Source organism: Micromonas pusilla (assembly GCF_000151265.4).
Source record: "Micromonas pusilla CCMP1545 genomic scaffold MICPUCscaffold_11, whole genome shotgun sequence".
In the NCBI taxonomy this organism is placed as follows: Eukaryota; Viridiplantae; Chlorophyta; class Mamiellophyceae; order Mamiellales; family Mamiellaceae; genus Micromonas; species Micromonas pusilla.
The window spans coordinates 25,272-45,734 of record NW_003315892.1 but is presented as its reverse complement, the minus strand read 5'-3'; the positions used below and the strand labels follow the sequence as shown (position 1 = coordinate 45,734).

Genomic DNA, 20,463 nt, shown 5'->3' with positions numbered 1-20,463 from the left:
GGACGACGCGGCGGACGACGCGGCCGACCTGGGAACGGGAGGGAGGGAGGGAGGGAGGGAGGGAGGGAGGCGCGCGTCAGCGTCCGAGGGACCGATAACGATGCGATCGCGGAAGCGCGGCGGGCTGCGCGGCGCGGCGCGCGCCGACGCGGGGGCGCGACGGGCGAGACGCGTCGTCGGTCGCCGCGCGAATACGCACCGCGCTCGTCGCCGCGGCGTCGTTCGCGGCGTCGTTGTGATGAAGCTGCACCATGACGACACGTGTGGGATGCTCGCGCGTCGTTGTGGCGCCGCGCGCGGCGCGCGAGCGTCGAGAGGGCACTCGAGGTCGCTGCGGCCGAGTGCGACCGGCGACCACGTGTCATCGCGCGAACGACCGCGCGGAGTACGAGTAGTTTTTCTACCTCGCGTCTGAATGACGTCGCGTACGAAACATCGCTCCGTACGTCTGAGCCGTCGAGTAGAACGACCGGCTCTGAGTGCGAGCGACAGCGCAGCGACAGAGGATAACAGAGAGTTAGTTTCACAGCCTCCGCGCTCGACGCGCGCAACACTCCACACGCGCGCGACACGCACGCCGTCGGAACGTATTCTCGCAATGTCCGCCACGTCCGCCATGGCGACCGTCGCCCCCAACGTCCAGGTGCGCGTCCGCGACGTCGCCCGTCTGAGCGCGCGCGTTCGCCGGAGGCGCGGAATCCGCGCGCGCCGCGCTTTCCGCTTTTTGCGCCACCGCTTCGTCGATTTATCCCGACACGTCGCTCCGCCGTCCGTCGCTCGCCGCCGCTGACGCCTCGCGCCCGCCCCTTCCGCGATGACGACGACGCAGGCTCGCTTCGGCGTTAAGCGCTCGAACGCGAAGTCCGTCCGCCGCGCGGTCGCGCTCCGCGCCACCGTCGCCGAGGTCGAGGTCTCCGAGGAAAAGCCCAAGCCGAAGGGAAAGAAGCCTTTCGTGAAGAAGAACGTCACGGTGACCGACGAGCAAGTCGTCGTCGGCGCGGAGTTCAAGGGAGTCGTGGTGCGTCCCCGAGCTCGAATTCGCTCTCCTTCGCATCTCGTGCGCGCGTCACGCGAGGAGGAGCGACGGCGCGTTGCTCGGCGGTGTCGCGACGCGCGATGCGCCGCGCCAACGCGTCGTCGCCCCGAACGCCGGCATTACGTCCTGAGCCACAGAACGCGACGGCGGACGGCCCAGAAGCGGCGGTTCGAGGGCTTAGGGTTAAGGCTGTCGACGCCTCGACGCCGCGCGCGTTCCGCGATGCTCTCTCTCTCTCGCGAGTCGTCGTCGTCGTCGTCGTCGTCGTTCGAGACGCGCGCGCCTCCGCGCGTCGACGCCGTCGCGCGTCGACGCCGTCGCGAGTCGCGAGTGACGCGCCCCCCCCTCTTCGACCAACCCCCGCCCCCCGCTGACCACCCTCCGCGCCCCGATCTATCTTTCTCTCGATTAACAGAAACGCGTGCAAGAGTACGGCTGCTTCGTCGACTTCGGCGCCAAGTCCGACGGCCTCGTGCACATCTCCGAACTCAAGGACGGCTTCGTCGAGAACGTCGCGGACGTCGTCTCCGAGAACCAAGAGGTCCAGGTGTTCATCAAGTCGATCGACGCGGAGAAGGGCCGCATCTCGCTCACGATGAAACCCCCGCCGTCCGCCGCGGAACTCGAAACCATCCTCGCCAAGGAGGCGGAGAGAGAGGCGAAGTTCCAGGAGCGCAAGGCGAAGAAGGCGGCCAGCGAGGAGAGCATGAAAGCCGTCCGCGCGATCAAGAAGGGCACGACGGTGGAGGGCGTCGTGAAGTCCATCCAAGCGTTCGGCGCCTTCGTGGAGATCGCAGAAGGCGTCGAGGGGCTCGTGCACGTCACGGAGGTGCGATTTCCTTACACTGGTTCCCATACGACCGCGTCGGCGTGGTGAACGCCGATCCTTAAGGACTTTGCCCGGCGCATCTCTCCGCCCAGGGTCCCTCGCTTTCAATCACCGCCCTCGACGCCTTTGAACGTCAACTGACGCCTTTCAACTCCACCCCGCCATCGCTTTGTATGGAACGACCCTCACAGATGTCCGAGGATTACAACGTCAAGCCGGAGGACTTCGTGACCGTCGGCGAGACGGTCAAGGTGCGCGTCCTCGGCGTGGACGGGCAGAAGGTGAAGCTCTCGATGAAGGAGAAGATGGACCTCAAGGAGATGCTCGAGGGGATCCAGACGGAGTCGAGCGCGGGGAGCATGGAGTACGCGTTCAAGTCGATCGGCCTCACGCCGGCGCAGTTTCCGGGCGCGGATAAGCTGACGAAGGAGGCGGCGAAGAAGAAGGACAACACCGAGGCTGCCGCCGCGCCCGCCGCCGCGCCGGAGCCGGTGAAGGAGGCCGAGGTCGAGGCGCCCCCCGCGCCGGAGCCGGAGCCCGTGGCGGAGGCGAAAGCCGCCGAGCCCGTCGTCGAGGTGAGCAGCGACGATTCGTCAACCGCCGCCGCGTGAAGAAGCGAAGGATCGACGCGATCGATTTCGATTCTCTTCGCGCGCGGGGGGATTCGAACCGTGACCCGACTCCCCAGCGCGCCGGCCGCGGCTACTAGCCCCAGTAGTCGCGATGGCGTGTACTAACACTACGCACCGCCGCTTTTCATTCATATTTATCATCGCACGAACGAAGACGCGACGACTGACCTCGACTCGTCCCCTCCCCCGCCCCGCGACGATCGTCTCGTTTTTTCTCTCCGCCGACGCAGGAGAAGAAGGCGGCGCCCGAGCCTGCCCCGAAGAAGGAGGAGCCCAAGGCTGCCGCGCCCGCCGCCGCGGGCGCGGTCTCCGCGAAGGAGGTCAAAGCCCTCCGCGACAAATCCGGCGCGGGCATGATGGACTGCAAGAAGGCGCTCCAGGAGTGCGGCGGCGACATCGAGGAAGCCGCGACGTGGCTCCGCAAGAAGGTGCGTTCTATACACTGGTCCCCATACGACCGCGTCGGCGTGGTGAACGCCGATCCTTAAGGACTTTTGCCGGCACATCTCTCCGCCCACCCCTCGCTTTCAATACCCGCCATCGATGCCTTTCAACGCCAGCTGACGCCTTTCAACTCCACCCCGACAATCGCTCGTATGGAACGACCCTAAGGGCATCGCCTCCGCGGACAAGAAGGCGTCGCGCATCGCCGCGGAGGGCGCGGTCGGCGCGTACATCCACAGCGGCGCGCGCCTCGGCGTGATCGTCGAGGTCAACTGCGAGACGGATTTCGTCGCGCGCGGAGACAGGTTCAAGGAGCTCGTCGCGGACATGGCGATGCAGACCGCCGCGTGCGTGGAGATCGAGTACGTCTCCCCCGACGACGCGGACCCGGCGGCGATCGAGAAGGAACGCGAGGTGCAGATGAAGATGGAGGATATGCTCTCCAAGCCGGAGAACATCCGCGAGAAGATCGTCCAAGGCCGACTGGATAAGATGGTGAACGAGAAGGCGCTGCTGAAACAGCCGTTCATCAAGGACACCGGCGTGACGGTTGAGGAGTACATCAAGGCAGCGACGGCGGAGATTGGCGAGAAGATTTCCATCCGTCGTTTCGTGAAGTACAACCTCGGCGAGGGCATGGAGAAGCGCAACGAGGACTTCGCCGCGGAGGTTGAGGCGCAGACCAAGGCGCTCGCGGACAAGAAGCCCAAGGAGGAGCCGAAGAAGGAGGAGCCGAAGAAGGAGGAAGCCGCCGCCCCCGCGAAGACCACCGCGAACATCTCGGCCAAGCAGGTCAAGGAGCTCCGCGACAAATCCGGCGCGGGCATGATGGACTGCAAGAAGGCGCTCGGGGAGTGCGACGGCGACGTCGAAGAGGCGATCGTGTGGCTCCGCAAGAAGGGCATCGCGGGCGCGGACAAGAAGGCGTCGCGCATCGCCGCGGAGGGCGCGGTCGTGCAGTACATTCACGCCGGCGCGCGCCTCGGCGTCCTCGTCGAGGTCAACTGCGAGACGGATTTCGTCGCGCGCGGCGACAAGTTTAAGGAGCTCGCCAACGACATCGCGATGCAGGTGGCGGCTTGCACGGAGATCGAGTACGTCTCCCCGTCCGACGCGGACCAGGCGATGATCGAGAAGGAGCGCGAGGTGCAGATGAAGATGGAGGACCTGCAGTCCAAGCCGGAGAACATCCGCGAGAAGATCGTCCAGGGCCGACTGGATAAGATGGTGAACGAGAAGGCGCTGCTGACGCAGCCGTTCATCAAGGACACGAGCAAGACCGTGGACGAGCTCATCAAGGAGGCGACCGCGGAGATTGGCGAGAAGATTTCCATCCGGAGGTTTACGAAGTACAACCTCGGCGAGGGTTTGGAGAAGCGGGTCGAGGACTTCGCCGCGGAGGTTGCCGCGCAGACGGGCGGCAAGGCGTGATCGAACGATTCGAACGAGTCGATTCGACTCGCCCTCGCCGTCGCGCCAGCCGGGACGCGCCTATTACGCGACGACGTCTCGGCGGGCGGTAGTCTGTAGAACACACAACACCAACAAGATTCTTTCTATGATTTTTGAAGCGCGCGCTGCGAGCACGCGGCGAGAAGAGGGGAGGAGGAGGAGGACCTCTTCTTCGGGGGCGCGCGAGACGGAGACGCCCCCGCTCGTCGCGGCTCTTTTTCATATTTTTCAATTGCACATATGATTTGAGAAATTCAACACGACGCGACGACGTCATCCTCTCGTAGCAGCTAGCCCTACCCTACTCGTTGCTCGTGATACCAAACGAACTAATAAAGCCATCCCCGTATCCGTTAATTAATACTCACGTCAGTTCCACGCCAGCTTCGAGCGCTGCGACCAGTACGCCTCCGGGTCCGCGCGTCCAACGGCGAGCACCTCCGCTATTCTCTCCTCCGCCCTCGCCCCCCCGTCGCGAAACCTCCGCAGCAGCGTGATCGCCCCCGCGTTGCTCCGCATCTGCTCCGTCGTGCTCGCGCCGGATAACACCATCGCATCGAACCCTTGGTGCATCGCGATCGCGATCGCCGCGGCGTCGGGCTTGTACACGAACGAGTCAAACTCCCCGGGGCCCTCGTTGCCGAATTCCCGTGCGAGCACTTGCAACGCCGCGAGCGTCTTCTGCGCGGCGAGCGCGTCGTTCCGCGTCGTCAGCCGCCCGTTCGCGAGCGCCTCCTTCACGATCACGTGCATCCCCGCGCGTCTGGCGTCCGTCAACGCGTCGCCCGCGCTCTGTTCCATGACGTTCCACGTCGCTTGGACGACGTCGAATAAGAGCTCAGAGTCGTTCCATACAAGCGAATGTCGGGGTGGAGATGAAAGGCGTCAGATGGAGTTGAAAGGCTTCGAGGACGGGGATCGAAGGCGAGGGGTGGGCGGGGATCGAAGGCGAGGGGTGGGCGGAGAGACACGCCGGCGAAAGTCCTTAAGGATCGGCGTCCACATCGCCGACGCGGTCGTATGGGAACCAGTGTATAGAACGTACCTCAGAGTCTTCTCCGTCGCCGCCGCCGTTCATCTTCACGGTCATCGCCTCGCGAATGACGTCGCCCTGCTCCGCGCCGGTGACCGTGAGCCCGATCTTCATCCCCCCGTCTCTCTTCATCGCTCTGAGCTCGTTCAACACGTCGTCGTTCCTCAGCACGCCGCTGTCGCTCGTCGCGCTGTGGATCTGGTAGCATCGGAGCTGCGGCGCGAGTAGATCTCGCGACGTCGCGAACTGCGCTCGGAGGTTCTCCGCGCTGTGCTCCTTCACCTTGTGCGGCTCCCCCGCCGAGAGTTCCACCCTCCAGTCCGCGGTGTACGTGTACCCCCACTTGCTTCCAATCACGACGTCCGCGGGCGACACCCCCCGCGAGGCGAGCCACCGGCCGAGAAACTCTTCCGCCTCGCCGTACGACGCCGCGGCGTCGAAGTATCGCACGCCGGAGGCGTACGCGGCGTCGAGGACCTCGAACGCGCGCGCGCGCATGTCGTCCACGCTCTTCGCCGACGTGATGTCCGCGCCGTGCCCGAGGTTGATGTACCCCGGGCGACCGAGCGCGGCGAGGCCGAGGCCGAGCGGCGGGGTGGAGACGCCGACGTCGAGGAATTTAGAGCACGGCCACGGACTCGACGGCGCGGACGGCGCCTTCGCGCTCGCCGCGGCCCTCGGGGCGACCGCGAGGGGACGCGAAGCGGCGGCGGCGGCGCGCGCCGAGACCTGGGGTGGTTTCGTCGACGGCGTCGCGCGTCCGCGGAGGGCCGCGGAGGGCGCGTGCATGGCGTGCGCGCTGCGAGAGCGAGGCGGCGGCGCGGCGATGGAATAAAAAAAACGTTGCGGCGCGACGCGCGACCTTTCGTGGACCGCGACCACTCATCGGGCACTTTTGCCGCGCTGGCAGATGGACTTCTGTATCTGTTCGTTCACCCTACGTTTCGGGTTCAACATTTCACCGCGGTCCGATCAACTGACCGATGAACGCTGACCCGACGCTCGGAATACGCGATCGGCACTTCGCGAAGTTTCGCCACTCGCCGCGCCTCGGGCGCCAGATCGATCGATCGATGGGCACGATGTCTCCGCGGCACGCGCCGCGGGGACCGCGGGGACCGCGGTCGTCGCGGCCGCTGACGAAGCGCGCCGCGCTCCTGTGCTTCGCGATCGTCGCGTGCGTCGTGAACCTCCCGAGCGCGTTCCTCGGCGTCGCGACGACGGGGTGGGTCGTGAGCCTCGCGACCGGAGTCGGCGCGGGAGACGCGAGACGAGATTCGAAGCCGCGCGCCGACGCTTCGACGCGGACGACGACCGCGGCGGACGCGCGCGCGTGCGAGAGCGCGGCGCGGTCGTGCGCGATCGAACCCTCGTCGTCGCCGCCGCCGCGCGCGATCGCGCTGGCGCTCCCGGACCCGGACCCGGAGACGCGCAAGCCGCGCAAGTACTCGGCGAACCACTGGTTCCACGTCTGCGAGTTTCATCTCAGGCGCGTTCTGTCATCTCACACTGGTCCCCATACGACCGCGTCGGCGTGGTGAACGCCGATCCTTAAGGACTTTCTCTCCCGGCGTTTCTCTCCGCCCAGGGTCCCTCGCTTCCAATACCCGCCCTCGACGCCTTTCAACTCCGCCCCTGACGCCTTTCGACTCCACCCCGACGTCGTCGCTTTGAACGGGAACCCGCCGTCGTCAGAAACCACGCGAGACTGCGCGTCGCGACCGCGCGCGAGGACGGCGGCGGCGGCAACGCGACCTCGTCCGCGCCCGCGCCCGACGTTATCATCCAGGTCGCGTCGCCCGCGTGGACGACGCAGCTCACGCCGATGACGCGGCTGCTGTTGGCGCTGGCGTACACGGACGGCCGGTCGCGGCGCGTCGCGTTCGCGCCGACCGGGACGATTGGATCGGCGGCGGCGGCGGCGTCGACTTCGAAGAGGTCAACATCCTCCGTGGGATTGACGTGCGGGTGGGATCGCGCGAGCTGGCACTTCGACGCGACGCAGCCGCTCGAGGAGCGGTTCGTCGTCGACGCCGGCCCCGCGAGTCGCGGAGAAGACGGAGGAGGCGGCGGCGGCGGCGAGACGACGGCGTGCGAGGCGACGGCGGGCGTCGCCGTCGCCGTCGGCGGCGGCGGCGCGTTCGGCGCGGCCAAGTCCGAGCGCGGGGACTGGGCGCCGACCGCCGCGGACGTGAGAAGCCTCCGCGGGACGCTCGAACGCCTGTGCGGGCTCGACGGGGGGAAGAACGACGACGACGAAGACGACGACGCGAGGCGGATCTCGGCGGGGGTGGATGCGTCGGACTCGCGCGTGTACCCGACCGCGGCGCTCGCGGCGGCGCCGTGCAATTCCGATCCCACGACGAACTCGAACTCGAACTCGAACTCTCGTCGCCACGCGGTGATCTACCAGCGGAACGTCGGCAGGGCGCTGAGGGATCCGGGAGACGTCGCGTCGCGCGTCGGCGCCGCGCTCGGCGACGATTGGATCGTCACCGTCGTCACGCACGACGACTTTCTGCCGCCGTGTTTGCTCGCGCGGTGCCTCGGTCGCGCGGAGCTCCTGCTCACGCCGCACGGGTTTCAGAGCATGCTGTACTTATTTCTCCCTCCGAGAGCGCTCCTGTACGAGGTGTTCCCGCATCGGTATTACAAGCACGGGTACAAGCGCGCCGCGTTGGAATGGGGGCTGTCGTACGGGTTTACGATGTCGCCGCCGTCGTCGACGACGGCGAGGGTCATCGGCCGAACGTTCACGACGAACGCGTGCATGCAGATGTATTACTGCCGGTATAACGCGCGCAAAGGGAACGTGAGCGTGAGCGACGAGGACGCGAGCGCGATCGCGCGCGCGGTCGCCGCGGAGCGCGGGCTGAGAGGGCGGCTCTCGACGCCGTGGAAGGTCACCGAGTCAGATGAGAGGTCTACTAGACCGGATCCGGCGGCGGACGGCGGCGGGTCGCACGGAGCGGTGAAGGTCACGCGCGCGGACGGCGGCGAGCTCGAGGCGTTCGGCGTAGGAGGCAAGCGCGGGGACGTCACGCGCGCGGCGTGCATGGCGAAGTGCGCGGCGAATCACTCGTGCCAGCGGTTCCGGCTGTCGGGCGGCGACTCGGATACTAATTCGGCGGTTTCGGATTCGGACGCGTCTGAGAATCTCGAGCGCGGGCGGTGCATGCTGAGGATAGACGAGTCGCAGGGGGAGAAGGACGGCGACGTCATCGGCGCGGGGATCTACAACAACAAGTGTTGGGTTCCCGGCTGTTAAATCGGATCCAGAGAGCCAGTCTACGAATATCATAAGCAGCTTAGATCTAATGAACGAAGATATCTCGTCAAGCCGTCGGCTACGCGCGTGGCGCCCCGCTCGACTCGCCCTCCGCGCTCGCCCCCGCGCGATCGCGCGCGAGCACGACCATCTCCGCGACGTACCGCTTCACCTCCTCCACGGACCTCCGCCCCTCGAACGCCTCCGCGATGCGATCCCACCGCCGTTCTGTCCCTTTCGGATGCGTCGTCATCGCGCGCTTCAACGTCGCGCGTTCGACCTTGCTCCATCGCGCTCGGTCGCGCGCGTCCGCGGCGCGCAGCGTCGCCGCGCACGAGCGCGCGTGCGCCGCGAGCTCGCGGACGAGCGTCGCGAACTGATTCGACGACCGCTCCCACGCGCGAAGCGAACGCGTCAGTCGTCGCATGTCGTCGACGCCGTCGCCGGTGCCGTCGTCCCAGCCGGTACAGCCGAGGGCGAATGGACTCGGTACGAAATCCCTGCCCAACCGCGCGGCCTCCTTCCCCCACGCCGCGAGCCGCGTCCGCAACGCTTCGTCGCCGACGACGAGCGAGTCCCACGGCGGCGGCGACGACGCGAGCGCGAGAAACGTGCGCGTCAACGTCGCCGCCATCCCGTCCGTGTTGGCCGCGTCGCTGACATCGTGTCTGACACTTGTGTCCGACACCCCATGTCCGACACTACCCGAACCCCACAACTCGCGCGTCCGCGCCAGCAGCTTCATTGTCTGGTGAGCCGCGAGGGACCCCTGCCTCGCGAGCGTCCGCAAACGCTCGGGGACCGCGTCGTCGTCGTCGTCGTCGACGCCGCCGCCCGTCGCCGCGTTCAGGTCGCGCGCCGCCGCCGCCACCCTCGATGCCATCGCCGCCGCCGCCTCGTTCATCTCCCTCCGCCGGTGCTCCCTCCGCTGCGTTCCCGTCGTCGTCGCGACCTCGCGCGCGCGCGCTTCGGATTCGACCCGCTCGCGTCGGCGCCGCGCGGCGCCCTTCCGCGCGCCCGTCGTCGCGGCGCGATCCCGCGCGAATCGCCGCGCCGCGCGATCGCACGCTCTCGCGACGGCCCGAACGGCGGCGACGACGAGCGCGCACGCCGCGAGCGCGGCCCATCCGCGCGTCGTCAGCAGCGGGTCGCGGGCCTCGTCGAACCGCGAGCGCGCCCACGCGCCCCCGCGGGTCGAGGACGGGTCGAAGGTGTCGTCGCGCGTTGGATTCGCGTCGGCCTTCCCCGGCGCCCATCGCCCCGCGCCGCGCTCGTAGTCGAACCGGCTCGCGTCGTCGCGTAGGGTCTCGTACGCGAACGCGAGGTCGACGAATCGTCTCTGGTTCGCCAAACGCGTCGCGTCGTCGCAGTTCGCGCACTTGTCCGGGTGCACGAGGAGCGCGGCGGCGCGGTAGGCTTTGCGCACGCGTCGCGCGCTCGCGTCGAGCGATCGCTCGAGATGTAGGAGCGCGTAGCACGACGGCGCGCCCGGAGGGGCGCCGGGGCGGCACGGCGGCAGCGGCGGCGCGGACGACGCGCCGCGCGGGAGGAGAATCGCTAGGAGAATCGCTAGGAAGAGGACTTGAGGGAGGAGGCGCATCGCGCCGCCTCCGCCGCGCCGCCGCGCGAGGTGCAACTGATGACCGCGTCATCATCGAAACGTCCGAGAACGCGAACGGCACGAGCGCGATGACGACGGCGTCGTTCATCCTAGTCACAACGCGCCGCGCGCGGGCGATGGCGTCGACGCACCGCGTCGTCCTCGGCGGCGCGAACCCCAAGCGCGGCGGCGCGGACGCGCGCGACGCCGCCGCCGCCGCCGCCGCGGCGGCGGCGGCGGCGATCGTCGCCGCCCCCGCGTTCTCCGCGCGAGAGCTGCGCGTCGTGGACGACAGAGGCGCGTGGTGCGCGGGGGAGCGACTGAGGGCGCACCTGCTCACGGACGCGTCGTCCTTCGTCGTCGTCGGCGTGATGGGGACGAAGTCGACGGGGAAGAGCGATCTCGCGGGGACGTTCGTAGGGTTCCCGTCGACCGTCGGCGTATGCGGCGGCGAGGAGAGCGCCGAGGGAGGGGGCCCGGGGGAGACGCGAGGCGTGCGTGTACGAGGCGTCGGAGGAAATAATCAAAACCAATCGCAATCGCGCTCGGCGGCGGCTTCGTCGTCGTCGTCGTCGACGACGCCGCCGCCGTCCGTCCTCGGGCAGCCGCCGTTCGAGCGCGACACAACGCGCGCGGTGTCGATTCGCGTCGCCGAGGACAGGGTCATATGCGTCGACACCCCGCCTCTGTTCGCGGGCGAGCGCGCCGGACGGCGGTCGACGTCCGTCGCGGGCGCGGGTGGGAAGACGCCGCCGCCGCCGGCGGCGGCGGCGGAACGCGAGCGACGCGTCGCGTCGCGCCTCGCGCGGTGGCTCCTGCGGACGTGTCACGTCGTCGTCGTGATGGGCGAGGACGACGACGCGCGCGCCGCGGAGGCGATGGTCGCGGCGGCGCGCGAGGAGGAGAAGGAGGAGGAGGAAGACGACGTCGGCGGCGCGCGAGAGCGGGCGCGGATCGTGTTCTGTCAGACGCGCGTCCCCGCGTCGCGCGCGATGCGCCTCGGGACGCCGACGGCGCCGACGACGCGCGCCGCGATCGAGTCGTTGTCGACGCGCGAGGAGGAGGACGCGGCGGCGGCGGCGGTGTTCGTGCTCCCCGAGGTGGACGACGGCGACGGAGTCAGCCGACGCCGCCACGACGAGGTCGCGAGAGAGCTTCGGCGGTTCGTCTTCGCGAGCGAGCGACGCGCGTTCGTCGGCGGCGTGAGAGGCGAGCGCGGGAAGGTGTCCGAGCGCGAGTGGCTGGGGATAGCGCGGCGGGCGTGGGCGGAGTGCGTTGGAGGCGCGGGGTGATGAACAGAGCGACCGGCCGTCCGACGTATTATTTATACAGCTGTCGATGTCGCCTCATACTTCGGATTTTTATAGAGCGCGACAACATCAACTCGACACCGTCGCCGCGCCCTCGGACACAACACCCCCGCACGAGGGGCGATATGGTCATGCGCGGCGCGGCGCTGATGCCGCGCGCCGGCGGTCGGAAGTCCAGCGCGTCCGGTGCGTCGTCGGTCGTCGGTTCCCGCCGCACGCCGCGTCGCGCGCGGCAGATCTGACGCGATCGTGGTCGTCGTCGTCCTGTCCTGTGCGATCGATTGAATCTCTTCCGACCCGCGCGTCCTCGCCTCACCCCCCCCGTCCCTCGTCCTCCTCCATCGCGTCGCGTCCATTCCCGCAGGCTTCCCGATCAGCCTCCCGTGGCTCCTCGCCGCGCTCGCGTTCGCGTGGACCGTGTTCACGATCTCCGAGGCGCTCTCCAGCGTGGACGACGCGATGGACGCGGGAGGATCCGGAGCCGGATCCGCGCGCGCGCCGTTTCGTCGTCGCGCGCCTCGAGTCGACGAGATCCGCGTCGTCGGCGGCGTCGCGCCGACGAACGCCGCGCCGAGCGCGACGACGACGACGACGCGCGAATCGCTCGCGTCCGCGGCGAAGCGCGGCGCGCTGACGGCGACCATCAAGGAGCGCGCGCGCGTCGCGATGGACGAGAAGCTAGACGCGTTGTACGCGAACGCGAACGCCGCGACGACGAAGACGACGTCGCGAGCAGGAGACGACGTCGCGAGCCCGACGACGGACGGCGACGGCCACGGCGACGGCCACGGCCACGGCCACGGCGACGGCGACGGCGACGGCGACGACGGCGTGCCCCGCGTCGACGCGTCGGACGTCGTCGACGAGAGCGACTACGCGCCCCCGGAGACGGAGACGGAGACAGACGACGCGCGGGACGTCGCGGACGCGGACGAGGAGGACGAGGACGAGGAGCCCTCCAGGTGCGTTCTATACACTGGTCCCCATACGACCGCGTTGGCGTGGTGAACGCCGATCCTTAAGGACTTTGCCCGGCGTGTCTCTCCCCCCAGGGTCCCTCGCTTTCAATCCCCGACCGCGATGCCTTTCAACTCCGCTTCTGACGCCTTTGAACTCCACCCCTCCAGTCTCGGCGGCGACGACTACGTCGACCCGGACGAGCCGGTGGCGAAGGAAAGTCCGTCCGCCCCCGTCGCCGCCGCGGAGTCGGAGGAGCGGTTCCTGTCCAGCGCGCGCCCGCTCCCCAAGTCGGTGTACGCGCGCGCGGACCAGTTGGTTAACGTCCCGGGGTTCCCGCGATCGCCGCCGCTCGTGTTGTCCGCGACGCGTCCGAAGGCGTACCTCTTTAGAAATTTTCTCACCGAGGAGGAGTGCCGGCATCTGATCGCGCTCGCGAAAGCGCAGCTCGCGCCGTCGACGGTCGTCGCCGACGGCGGGAAGAAGTCCACGAAGAGCGGGATTCGAACCTCCGCGGGGATGTTCTTGACGAAAGGGCAGACGCCGACGGTGCGGATGGTGGAAGAACGCGTCGCCGCCGCCGTCGGACTGCCCGAGGAGAACGGCGAGGGCATGCAAATTTTGCGATACGAACACGGGCAAAAGTACGACCCGCACTACGACTACTTCCACGATAAGATCAACCCCTCGCCGAACCGCGGCGGGCAGCGGATGGCGACGATGCTGATCTACCTCAAAGACACCGAAGAGGGCGGGGAGACGATATTTCCGAACGCGAAGAAACCGGAAGGATTCCACGACGGCGAAAAAGACGGCGCATTCAGCGACTGCGCGAAGCGCGGGCTGCCGGTGAAGTCCAAACGCGGCGACGCGGTGCTGTTCTGGTCGCTGACGTCCGACTACAAATTAGATGAAGGGAGCCTCCACGGCGCGTGCCCGGTGCTCAGAGGCGAGAAATGGACAGCGGTGAAGTGGATACGCGTCGCGAAGTTCGACGGGCGCTTCACGGGCGAGCTCCCGATGCCGTCGTTGACGCGAGGCGACCGCGCTGCCGTCGACGCGACGGCGAGGTGCGTGGACGAGTGGGACGAATGCGCGGAGTGGGCGCGGAAAGGGTGGTGCGAGCGGAACCCAGAGTTCATGACGGGCGTTAACGGCGCGAGGGATAGCAAGGGCCCGGCGTGCGCGGTGAGCTGCGGCGCGCCTTGTCCTCCGTTGCCGCCGGGGAGCGCGTAGACTACTAGGTAATTTCGTCGATCGAATCGTTGATTTCTACGCCTACGTGTACTAGCTACCTTCGTAGAGACTAAATAAGTACTCGCGTCGTCGTCGCAAACTAAAGTTACCTCCGCGCAGTAGTACCTGTACTGTACCACTCTACGATCCCCCCACCGCGGGTTTCTTCGCGTGCGCGTACTCGAACAGCCAAAGCTCGTCGGCGTCGAGCTCGCCGTCGACGACGTCGTGCTGCTTCGGGTCGCTCATCAGCGTCGCGATCGCCTCGAAGAAGCGACGATCCGCGGCTAAATTCTCCCGGAAGTGATACGCGAATAACGCCCTCGCGTCGGGCGTTTCACGGTTCGTGAGCTGAGTACAAAAAACATTCACCGGTCAGTTGAAAGGGGACGCGATCAAATGTTGAAACCGGGCGATGGGTGAAAAACTTTTGTGTAGAACGCACCTGACTCAGCGTCCTCGCGAGCTTCGCCTGCGTCTCCTCGTCGTTCTGGTACAGCGCGTCCGAGCACAGGACGACGTCGTACGTCCCGAGCGACGCGAGCGCGGCGTCGTCGCCCCACGCGCACGGCATCACGCGGAGCTTCGTCCCGGCATCAGACTGATGATCCCCGTACGACCACGTTTCTTCGCCGCCGTCGTCGATCCCCGCTGCGCTCGCGTTCGCGTTCGCGTTCGCGGCGACGTTGCGTCGAAGGAGCGGGAGCTCCGAGGGGAGGTCCGTCAGCGTGACGCGCTTCGCGCCCAGTCTCGACGCGACGATGCCTGGCGGACGGACGATGGATGATGTCATCTGACGTTAGTAGCGCGAGATGGATCTATTGCGCTCTCTCGGGGCGTTCTTTACACTGGTCCCCATACGACCGCGTTGGCGTGGTGAACGCCGATCCTTAAGGACTTTGCCCGGCGCATCTCTCCCCCCACCCCTCGCTTTCAATCCCCGCCCTCGATGCCTTTCAACTCCAACTGACGCCTTTCAACTCCACCCTCAGCTCAACGCTCAGCTCATCATCACTGTCGGGACTCGTCATCGGGAGGAGACGACTGGAGCGTCGAGACGAAGACGCCCGCGCGCGCGCGTCTTTCTCCTACGTACCTAGTAACCCCGTCCCCGCGCCGATCTCCACGACGTCCCTCCCGCGAACGAACTCCGGATGCTCGCACAGCCACGTCGCGGTGGACGTCGCCGCGTCCCACACCCAGCGCGCGGTGGGGTCGCGCCGATGTTGGCTCGCGATGTTGACGGCGTCCGCGGCGTTCGCGTCGTCCGTGTTCTGGCGCACGCGGACGGGGTCGCCGCCGCCGCGCATGTTCGGATGCGCGAACGTCACGACGTCCTTCGTGCGGTCCATGATGACCGCGACGACGCGGGAGGGACGCGGACGCGACCGCGCCCGCCGTCCCCGATCAGATCGCGCTGGGATGAATGATTGTCGTGGTGATGAGTCACCATCTCACAACACGCGGAAGTCGTCAGTCGTCACCGCGACCGTCGCGTCTCACGGGTCGACGTCTCCGATGATCCTCGCCGCGCGCGGGGTCCACCACCCCGCGCCGGCGTCGCGTCGTCGCCGCGACCGCGTCCGCCGCGTCGTCGCCGCGACCGCGTCGCCGGACGACCGCGTCCGCGCGACGACGCCGACGACGCCGACGACGACCGCGACGACCGCGACGATCGCGTCGTCGCTCGTCGCCGCCGCCGCCGCCGCCGCCTCCTCCCCCGCCATGGCGGCGTCGTCGGCGACGTTCTTCGACGACGTCGTCGCCGCCGCGTCCTCCTCCGCGCCGCCGCCGCCGGATACGCCGCCGCCGCCCGCGCTGTTCGAGCTCGCGCTCGCGTCCCCCACCCCGCTCGGCGCGACGCTCGCGCTCCTCGGCGGATTCGCCATCGCCAAGGCGGTCGTCTATTGGCGCGTGCAGTTCATCACCGCGGCGATGATCGGCCGGCACGTGCCCCCGACCGCGCGCCGCGTCCTCGAGTACGGCGTCGGCGCGGGGAAGAACCTGTACTACTACCCGAAGACCGTCGGCATGGTCGTCGGCGTGGACCCGGACGCGAAGGAGGACCTGCTCATCCAAGTCAGGCGCGTTCTAGCTAGTATCGGACTGGTCCCCATACGACCGCGTCGGCGTGGTGAACGCCGTTCCTTGAGGACTTTCTCTCCCGGCGCGGCGCATCTCTCCGCCCAGGGTCCCACGCTTTCAATCCCGACACACCTCGACGCCTTTCAACTCCGCCCCTGACGCCTTTGAACCCCACCCCGACGTCGCTTTGAACGACGGAACGACCCTCAGCGTCGCGAGCGCGGTGCCATTCGTCGCGAAAGCGCAGCCGAACGAGGATCCCACCGGTCAACCCGACGCGTCGATCGACGCGGTCGTGACCACGGGCGCGCTCGGGAAGAGCGCGGACCCGGCGAAGATCATCGCGGAGGCGGGGAGGATACTCAAGCCGGGCGCGCCGCTCGTCTTCTGCGAGGACATGTCCTTCGGCAAGGGAAAAGTTTTAGACGCGCTGACGTCGTCGGATGCGGCGCGGGCGTTCGAACGGCCGGAGTACGACGACGGGTGGGCGACGCTGCCGCTGTCGCCCGTCGCGATCGGCGTCGCGGTGAGAAAGAGGGACGGGGACGCCGGGAACGGCGGCGGGGCGGCGAAGAGGGGGGACGATTTCGAGGCGTCGTTGGGCCTGGGGGGCGGCAAGAGAGGGAAGCGGAAGAAATAACGGAGGACGCGCGTCGCGTCGCGCGCGTCGTTCCTAATAAGCGTATTAGGGCTACAGTAGTATTCATCCCGTCGTCGTCGTCGCCGCCGCCGCCGCCGCCGCCGCCGCCTTGGCGTCCCACGCGCTCTGCTCCTCCGCCGAGAGGCACTTCCCCGCCGACCGTAGCTTGTCTACCAGTCCCGTCTTGGGCGCGTCCTTGACGATCTTCTTCTCCACGAACGGGTTGTTCCCTAAGGGCGAACGTCGGGGTGGAGTTGAAAGGCGTCGAGGGCGGGGATTGAAAGCGAGGGACCCTGGGCGGAGAGAGACGCCTGCAAAAGTCCTTAAGGATCGGCGTCCACCACGCCGACGCGGTCGTATGGGGACCAGCGTATAGAACGCACCTAAAGCGATCTTACACTTGGGACACGCGTTCGCCGGCTTCCCCGGCTGCACCTCCTTGACGATGCACGCGTGGCAGAACGTGTGCAGGCACTCGATCTGCGAGTTTGGGGCGGACGGGGAACGGGGAGTGAGTTCGCGACGCGGAGCGGGGCGAGCGCGAAGAGGATGGATGATGACAGAATTCGGAGAGATCCGTCCCATCCCCTCGGGGGGGGGACGCACCACGGTGACCGGGAAGTTGAACATCTCGCCGCACATCGGGCACCCTAACGCGGACTTCAACTTCGCGATGTCCACGGGCGTCTCCACCGTGGCGGGGTTCTCCCCGGGGGGTGCGGCGGACATCTCGCGCGCGGGGGGGGATCGGGTCCGCCGCGCGAGGATTAGTGCTGAATCCGACTCCGCCGAACGAGAGTCGGCTTCGATCACACAGTTCCAGCAAGACGAGTCTGAGCCAAACTTTCTCGCGACGGCGGCGTCGCCGTCGCCGCGGAAGCCGCGAGCCGCGCGATGCGATGCGATGCGACGCGACGCGTGAAACGTGATATGTGATATGTGATATGTATGAAAACACAGTCGCGACGATCGTCGACGTCGTTCACTCGAGCGCGCGCGGCTGTCGTCGACGCGACGCTTCGTTCCCCCCCCAACCCCGTTCGATTCGTTCGCGTCGTCTGTCGAGCCGTCCCTCAGATCGACGCGACCCGTTCGTTATAACCCAACCCATGAAAGACCCTCCTCCTCCTCGACGCGATCACCAGGCTGGCGGGCTCACCGCGCCCGCGTCGACCGACGCTTCGGCTCGGGCGCTTCCGCGGCCGGTTTCGCCGCAGCCGCGCGACCGCGCTTCGGCGGCGCCGCCGCCGCCTTGGCCGCCGCCTTGGCATCCTTGCAAGCCTTGCAAAACCAATCCCCCTTCGGCACGCGCTTGAGCTTGGGTTTCAGGCACGCCATGTGATACGCCGCGTCGCAGCCGTCGCACAGGAGCGCGTCCGCGTCGTCCGCGACGCCGCACGCCTTGCACGGCGCGTCCTCCTCCTCCTCCTCTTCTTCGCACGGCGCGCAGACGTCCTCCGGGGACTTCGCCGGGGTAGGCGTCTTCGCCTTCATCGGCGTCTTCGCCTTCACCGGCGTCTTCGCCTTCACCGGCGTCTTCACCGGCGTCTTCGCCTTGACGTTGATCGTGAGCTTCACCGGCGTGGACGCCTTGAGCGGCGTCCGCGGCTTCGCGAGCGCCGCCTCCGCCGCCGCGAGCGCCGCCTCCGCCGCCTCCGCGCGGTCCGTCGCCGCCTTCGCGGCGGCCACCGCCGCCGCCGTCTCCGCGCTCGCCGTCTCCGCCGCGGCGCGCGTCGAGCGCGTCCACTCCTCGACGGCGCGCGCGTGCGTCGCCTCCATCGATTTGGCGCGCGCGCGCTCCTTGACGAGCGCGGCGCGCGTCGCGCGCAAAGCCTTGTGCAACGTCGCCACGCGAGCCGAGAGCCCGCCGACGTAGAGCCTACCGCCCGCGCTCGCGCCCTTGTGCTTGAAGATTTGCGTCGCGGGGGACGACGATCGTTCCGCCGCGTTCATCTCCGCCGACGTGGGCGTCGTCGCGACGCCGAGACCGGGCGTGGACGCCGCCTTCTTCTTCGCCGAGTCGGCGACGGCGGCGACGACGGCGGCGTCGACGGAGGACCGGCGCGAACGCGACGATTTGGACGACTTCGCGCCGACAGACGACTTGGACCTCGCGCTCGCGCCGCCCGCCGCTTCGGCCGCTTCGGACTTTGGCGTGCTCGCGGTCGTGTCGTGCGCCGCGACGGCGACGACTTCGACGTCTTCCTCGTCCTCCATCGCGTCCGCGACGTTCGCCTCCGCGAGGTTGTCCTCGAGCCATTGCTGCACCTTCTCCGGCGTCGCCGCGCCGGCGGCGGCGAGCGCTTTTTCAATGTCGACGACGACTTCGACATCCTTCACGCCCTCCGCCGCGAGCGCGGCGTCCATGGCGAACGCCTCGTCGAAATCGAAATCCTCCGCGTCCTCCTCCTCCTCCATGGTGTCGTCGTTGAGGCATCGCGCGGCGAGCGCGGCGGCGGCGTCCTCCGCAGCCTCTTGGTGCGCGCGTTCCTCCGCGACGCGAACAAAGTGCACCGCGCCGGTGATGTCCTCCTCGATCGTGCGCGCGATGGACGCCGCGGGCGATGTTAACGCGCTCTTGGTCCCGGCCCCGGGCGTTGTCGTCGCGTCCGCGAGAAGGCGCGCGACGGCGCTGACGCTTCGCCGAAGCGCGTGCCCGCCCGGGGTTTGCGCGATGTTGGCGAAAGCAGCGGATATCCCGTCGAGCGACGCCGAAATCGCAGCCTTCTTCTTCGCGCTCGCGCCCGCGCACGTCGCCGGGGTGTTCGCCGGCGCCGCGAGGGACGACGCGCGCGACGCCGGGGTGGCGGCGTCCGCGTCCGGGGTGGTGCCGCGAGACGACCGCCGCGACCGCGCCGATTTCGCCGCGGACGACGCGGGCGACTTTGACTTGGCCGCGGATTTGATCGCGCTGAGGGGGGGCTTCTTCCCGCCGCGACCGACGGCGACCGCGGACGGCGACGCCTTGCACGCGGGGGAGTAGTGCGGGATCGGGCCGGTGTTGCCGACGTCGCCCAAGCGAAACACCGGGATGGCGCCGCTGCCGTCGCTGCCGGCGGTGATGTCGTTCAGCTCCCCGGTGTCGTCCATCGTCGCGTCGCCGCGTTCCTCCTCGTCGTCGATGACGCCCTCCTCCTCGACAATCGTAACGTTCGTCGGTTTGGCGTTTTCAGTTTCATCAACCTCGTAGTCGACCTCGTCCTCCATGTTCTCATCGTTCTCATCGTTCTCCTCCTCGTCGTCGTCCCCCTCGTTGTCGTCCGCCATCGACGGCGGCGCGGGGGTCCCTTTCCTCTTCGTGAACCCGCTGCTTCGTGAACCCGCGTCCCCGGCGACGGGCGTTCCGACGAGCTCAGCCTGGCCGATGGCGAACGACACCGCGCTCCTTCGCTTGCCGCTCGTGACCGGCGAGGACACCGATCGGCGCTTCTTGCTCGCGTTCGAACTTTTCGCGTTCGGCGACGCTTCGGTAGTCGCGGCTTCGGTAGTCGCGGCGGTTGCGAAAAATAACTTTGGAATCGGTCCTGTGTGGCCGACGTCGCCAATCTTGTTCACGACGTCCCGCAGCGTCTCCTCGTCGTCCGCGGCGGATTTCGGCGACGGCGACGCGTCCGCGAACTTGACCGACGGCGCGCGCTTGCGCGAGCCGGACATGATCGCGTGGTCGTTCGGCGCGATCCGCCCGCAGAGCTCGGGTTCGCCGTTGTGCGCGGGAATGAAGCGCACTTGTTCCATGTCGTCGTCGGAGACGAAGCGCAGGGACTTGCGCCTCGCCGCCGCGGACGCCTTCTGCGCGCTCGGCGGCGCGCCGATGCGAACCTCAGGGGCTTTCAGCGAAGGGCGCGTCGGGGACTTGAGCAACGACGCCGCGGCGGCGGAGACTTCCATCCGCGCGTCGGCGTCGAAATCGTCGTCAGCCTCCTCCTCCATCGCGTCTTCGT

General features: G+C 68.1%; 9 protein-coding genes across 9 annotated transcripts; 5 read left to right on the top strand and 4 right to left on the bottom strand.

The window, feature by feature from the left end:
* Positions 1-598: 598 nt before the first annotated feature.
* MICPUCDRAFT_51502 (uncharacterized protein) lies at positions 599-4,655 on the top strand (the record flags this gene model as incomplete). Its single annotated transcript, XM_003062028.1, has 6 exons — positions 599-643; positions 830-1,018; positions 1,452-1,865; positions 2,057-2,440; positions 2,728-2,967; positions 3,110-4,655. The coding sequence occupies 6 exons, from the start codon at positions 599-601 to the stop codon at positions 4,370-4,372; spliced, it is 2,535 nt and encodes an 844-aa protein (XP_003062074.1). The 3' UTR covers positions 4,373-4,655.
* A 107-nt stretch (positions 4,656-4,762) lies between these two features.
* MICPUCDRAFT_10915 (uncharacterized protein) lies at positions 4,763-6,014 on the bottom strand (the record flags this gene model as incomplete). Its single annotated transcript, XM_003061815.2, has 2 exons — positions 4,763-5,230; positions 5,439-6,014. Coding segments are annotated over 2 exons (1,044 nt in total), but the record flags the coding sequence as incomplete, so codon positions are not given.
* A 494-nt stretch (positions 6,015-6,508) lies between these two features.
* Positions 6,509-8,762, top strand: MICPUCDRAFT_51500 (uncharacterized protein; the record flags this gene model as incomplete). Its single annotated transcript, XM_003062027.1, has 2 exons — positions 6,509-6,924; positions 7,122-8,762. 2 exons carry the CDS (start codon positions 6,509-6,511, stop codon positions 8,692-8,694), a joined length of 1,989 nt encoding a protein of 662 aa, XP_003062073.1. The 3' UTR covers positions 8,695-8,762.
* Positions 8,763-8,773: 11 nt separating this feature from the next.
* On the bottom strand, positions 8,774-10,294 carry MICPUCDRAFT_51499 (uncharacterized protein; the record flags this gene model as incomplete). Its single annotated transcript, XM_003061814.1, has 1 exon — positions 8,774-10,294. The coding sequence occupies one exon, from the start codon at positions 10,292-10,294 to the stop codon at positions 8,774-8,776; it is 1,521 nt and encodes a 506-aa protein (XP_003061860.1).
* Positions 10,295-10,431: 137 nt separating this feature from the next.
* On the top strand, positions 10,432-11,586 carry MICPUCDRAFT_51498 (uncharacterized protein; the record flags this gene model as incomplete). Its single annotated transcript, XM_003062026.1, has 1 exon — positions 10,432-11,586. One exon carries the CDS (start codon positions 10,432-10,434, stop codon positions 11,584-11,586), a length of 1,155 nt encoding a protein of 384 aa, XP_003062072.1.
* A 397-nt stretch (positions 11,587-11,983) lies between these two features.
* On the top strand, positions 11,984-14,363 carry MICPUCDRAFT_35463 (uncharacterized protein). The gene is made up of 2 exons (XM_003062025.1): positions 11,984-12,566; positions 12,732-14,363. Exons 1-2 carry the CDS (start codon positions 12,064-12,066, stop codon positions 13,795-13,797), a joined length of 1,569 nt encoding a protein of 522 aa, XP_003062071.1. The 5' UTR covers positions 11,984-12,063; the 3' UTR covers positions 13,798-14,363.
* A 1,159-nt stretch (positions 14,364-15,522) lies between these two features.
* Positions 15,523-16,522, top strand: MICPUCDRAFT_51495 (uncharacterized protein; the record flags this gene model as incomplete). Its single annotated transcript, XM_003062024.1, has 2 exons — positions 15,523-15,895; positions 15,951-16,522. 2 exons carry the CDS (start codon positions 15,523-15,525, stop codon positions 16,520-16,522), a joined length of 945 nt encoding a protein of 314 aa, XP_003062070.1.
* Positions 16,523-16,585: 63 nt separating this feature from the next.
* MICPUCDRAFT_51494 (uncharacterized protein) lies at positions 16,586-17,251 on the bottom strand (the record flags this gene model as incomplete). The annotated part of the gene is made up of 1 exon (XM_003061813.1): positions 16,586-17,251. One exon carries the CDS (start codon positions 17,249-17,251, stop codon positions 16,586-16,588), a length of 666 nt encoding a protein of 221 aa, XP_003061859.1.
* Positions 17,252-17,677: 426 nt separating this feature from the next.
* Positions 17,678-20,452, bottom strand: MICPUCDRAFT_51493 (uncharacterized protein; the record flags this gene model as incomplete). The annotated part of the gene is made up of 1 exon (XM_003061812.1): positions 17,678-20,452. The coding sequence occupies one exon, from the start codon at positions 20,450-20,452 to the stop codon at positions 17,678-17,680; it is 2,775 nt and encodes a 924-aa protein (XP_003061858.1).
* Between the last annotated feature and the right edge of the window lie 11 nt (positions 20,453-20,463).

Bases quoted from the DNA above. Each gene is read 5' to 3' on its own strand.
- MICPUCDRAFT_35463 (XM_003062025.1), top strand. From the start codon at position 12,064: ATGGACGCGGGAGGATCCGGAGCCGGATCCGCGCGCGCGCCGTTTCGT. The intron at 12,567-12,731 runs GTGCGTTCTATA...CCACCCCTCCAG, and splicing joins GAGGACGAGGAGCCCTCCAG to TCTCGGCGGCGACGACTACG.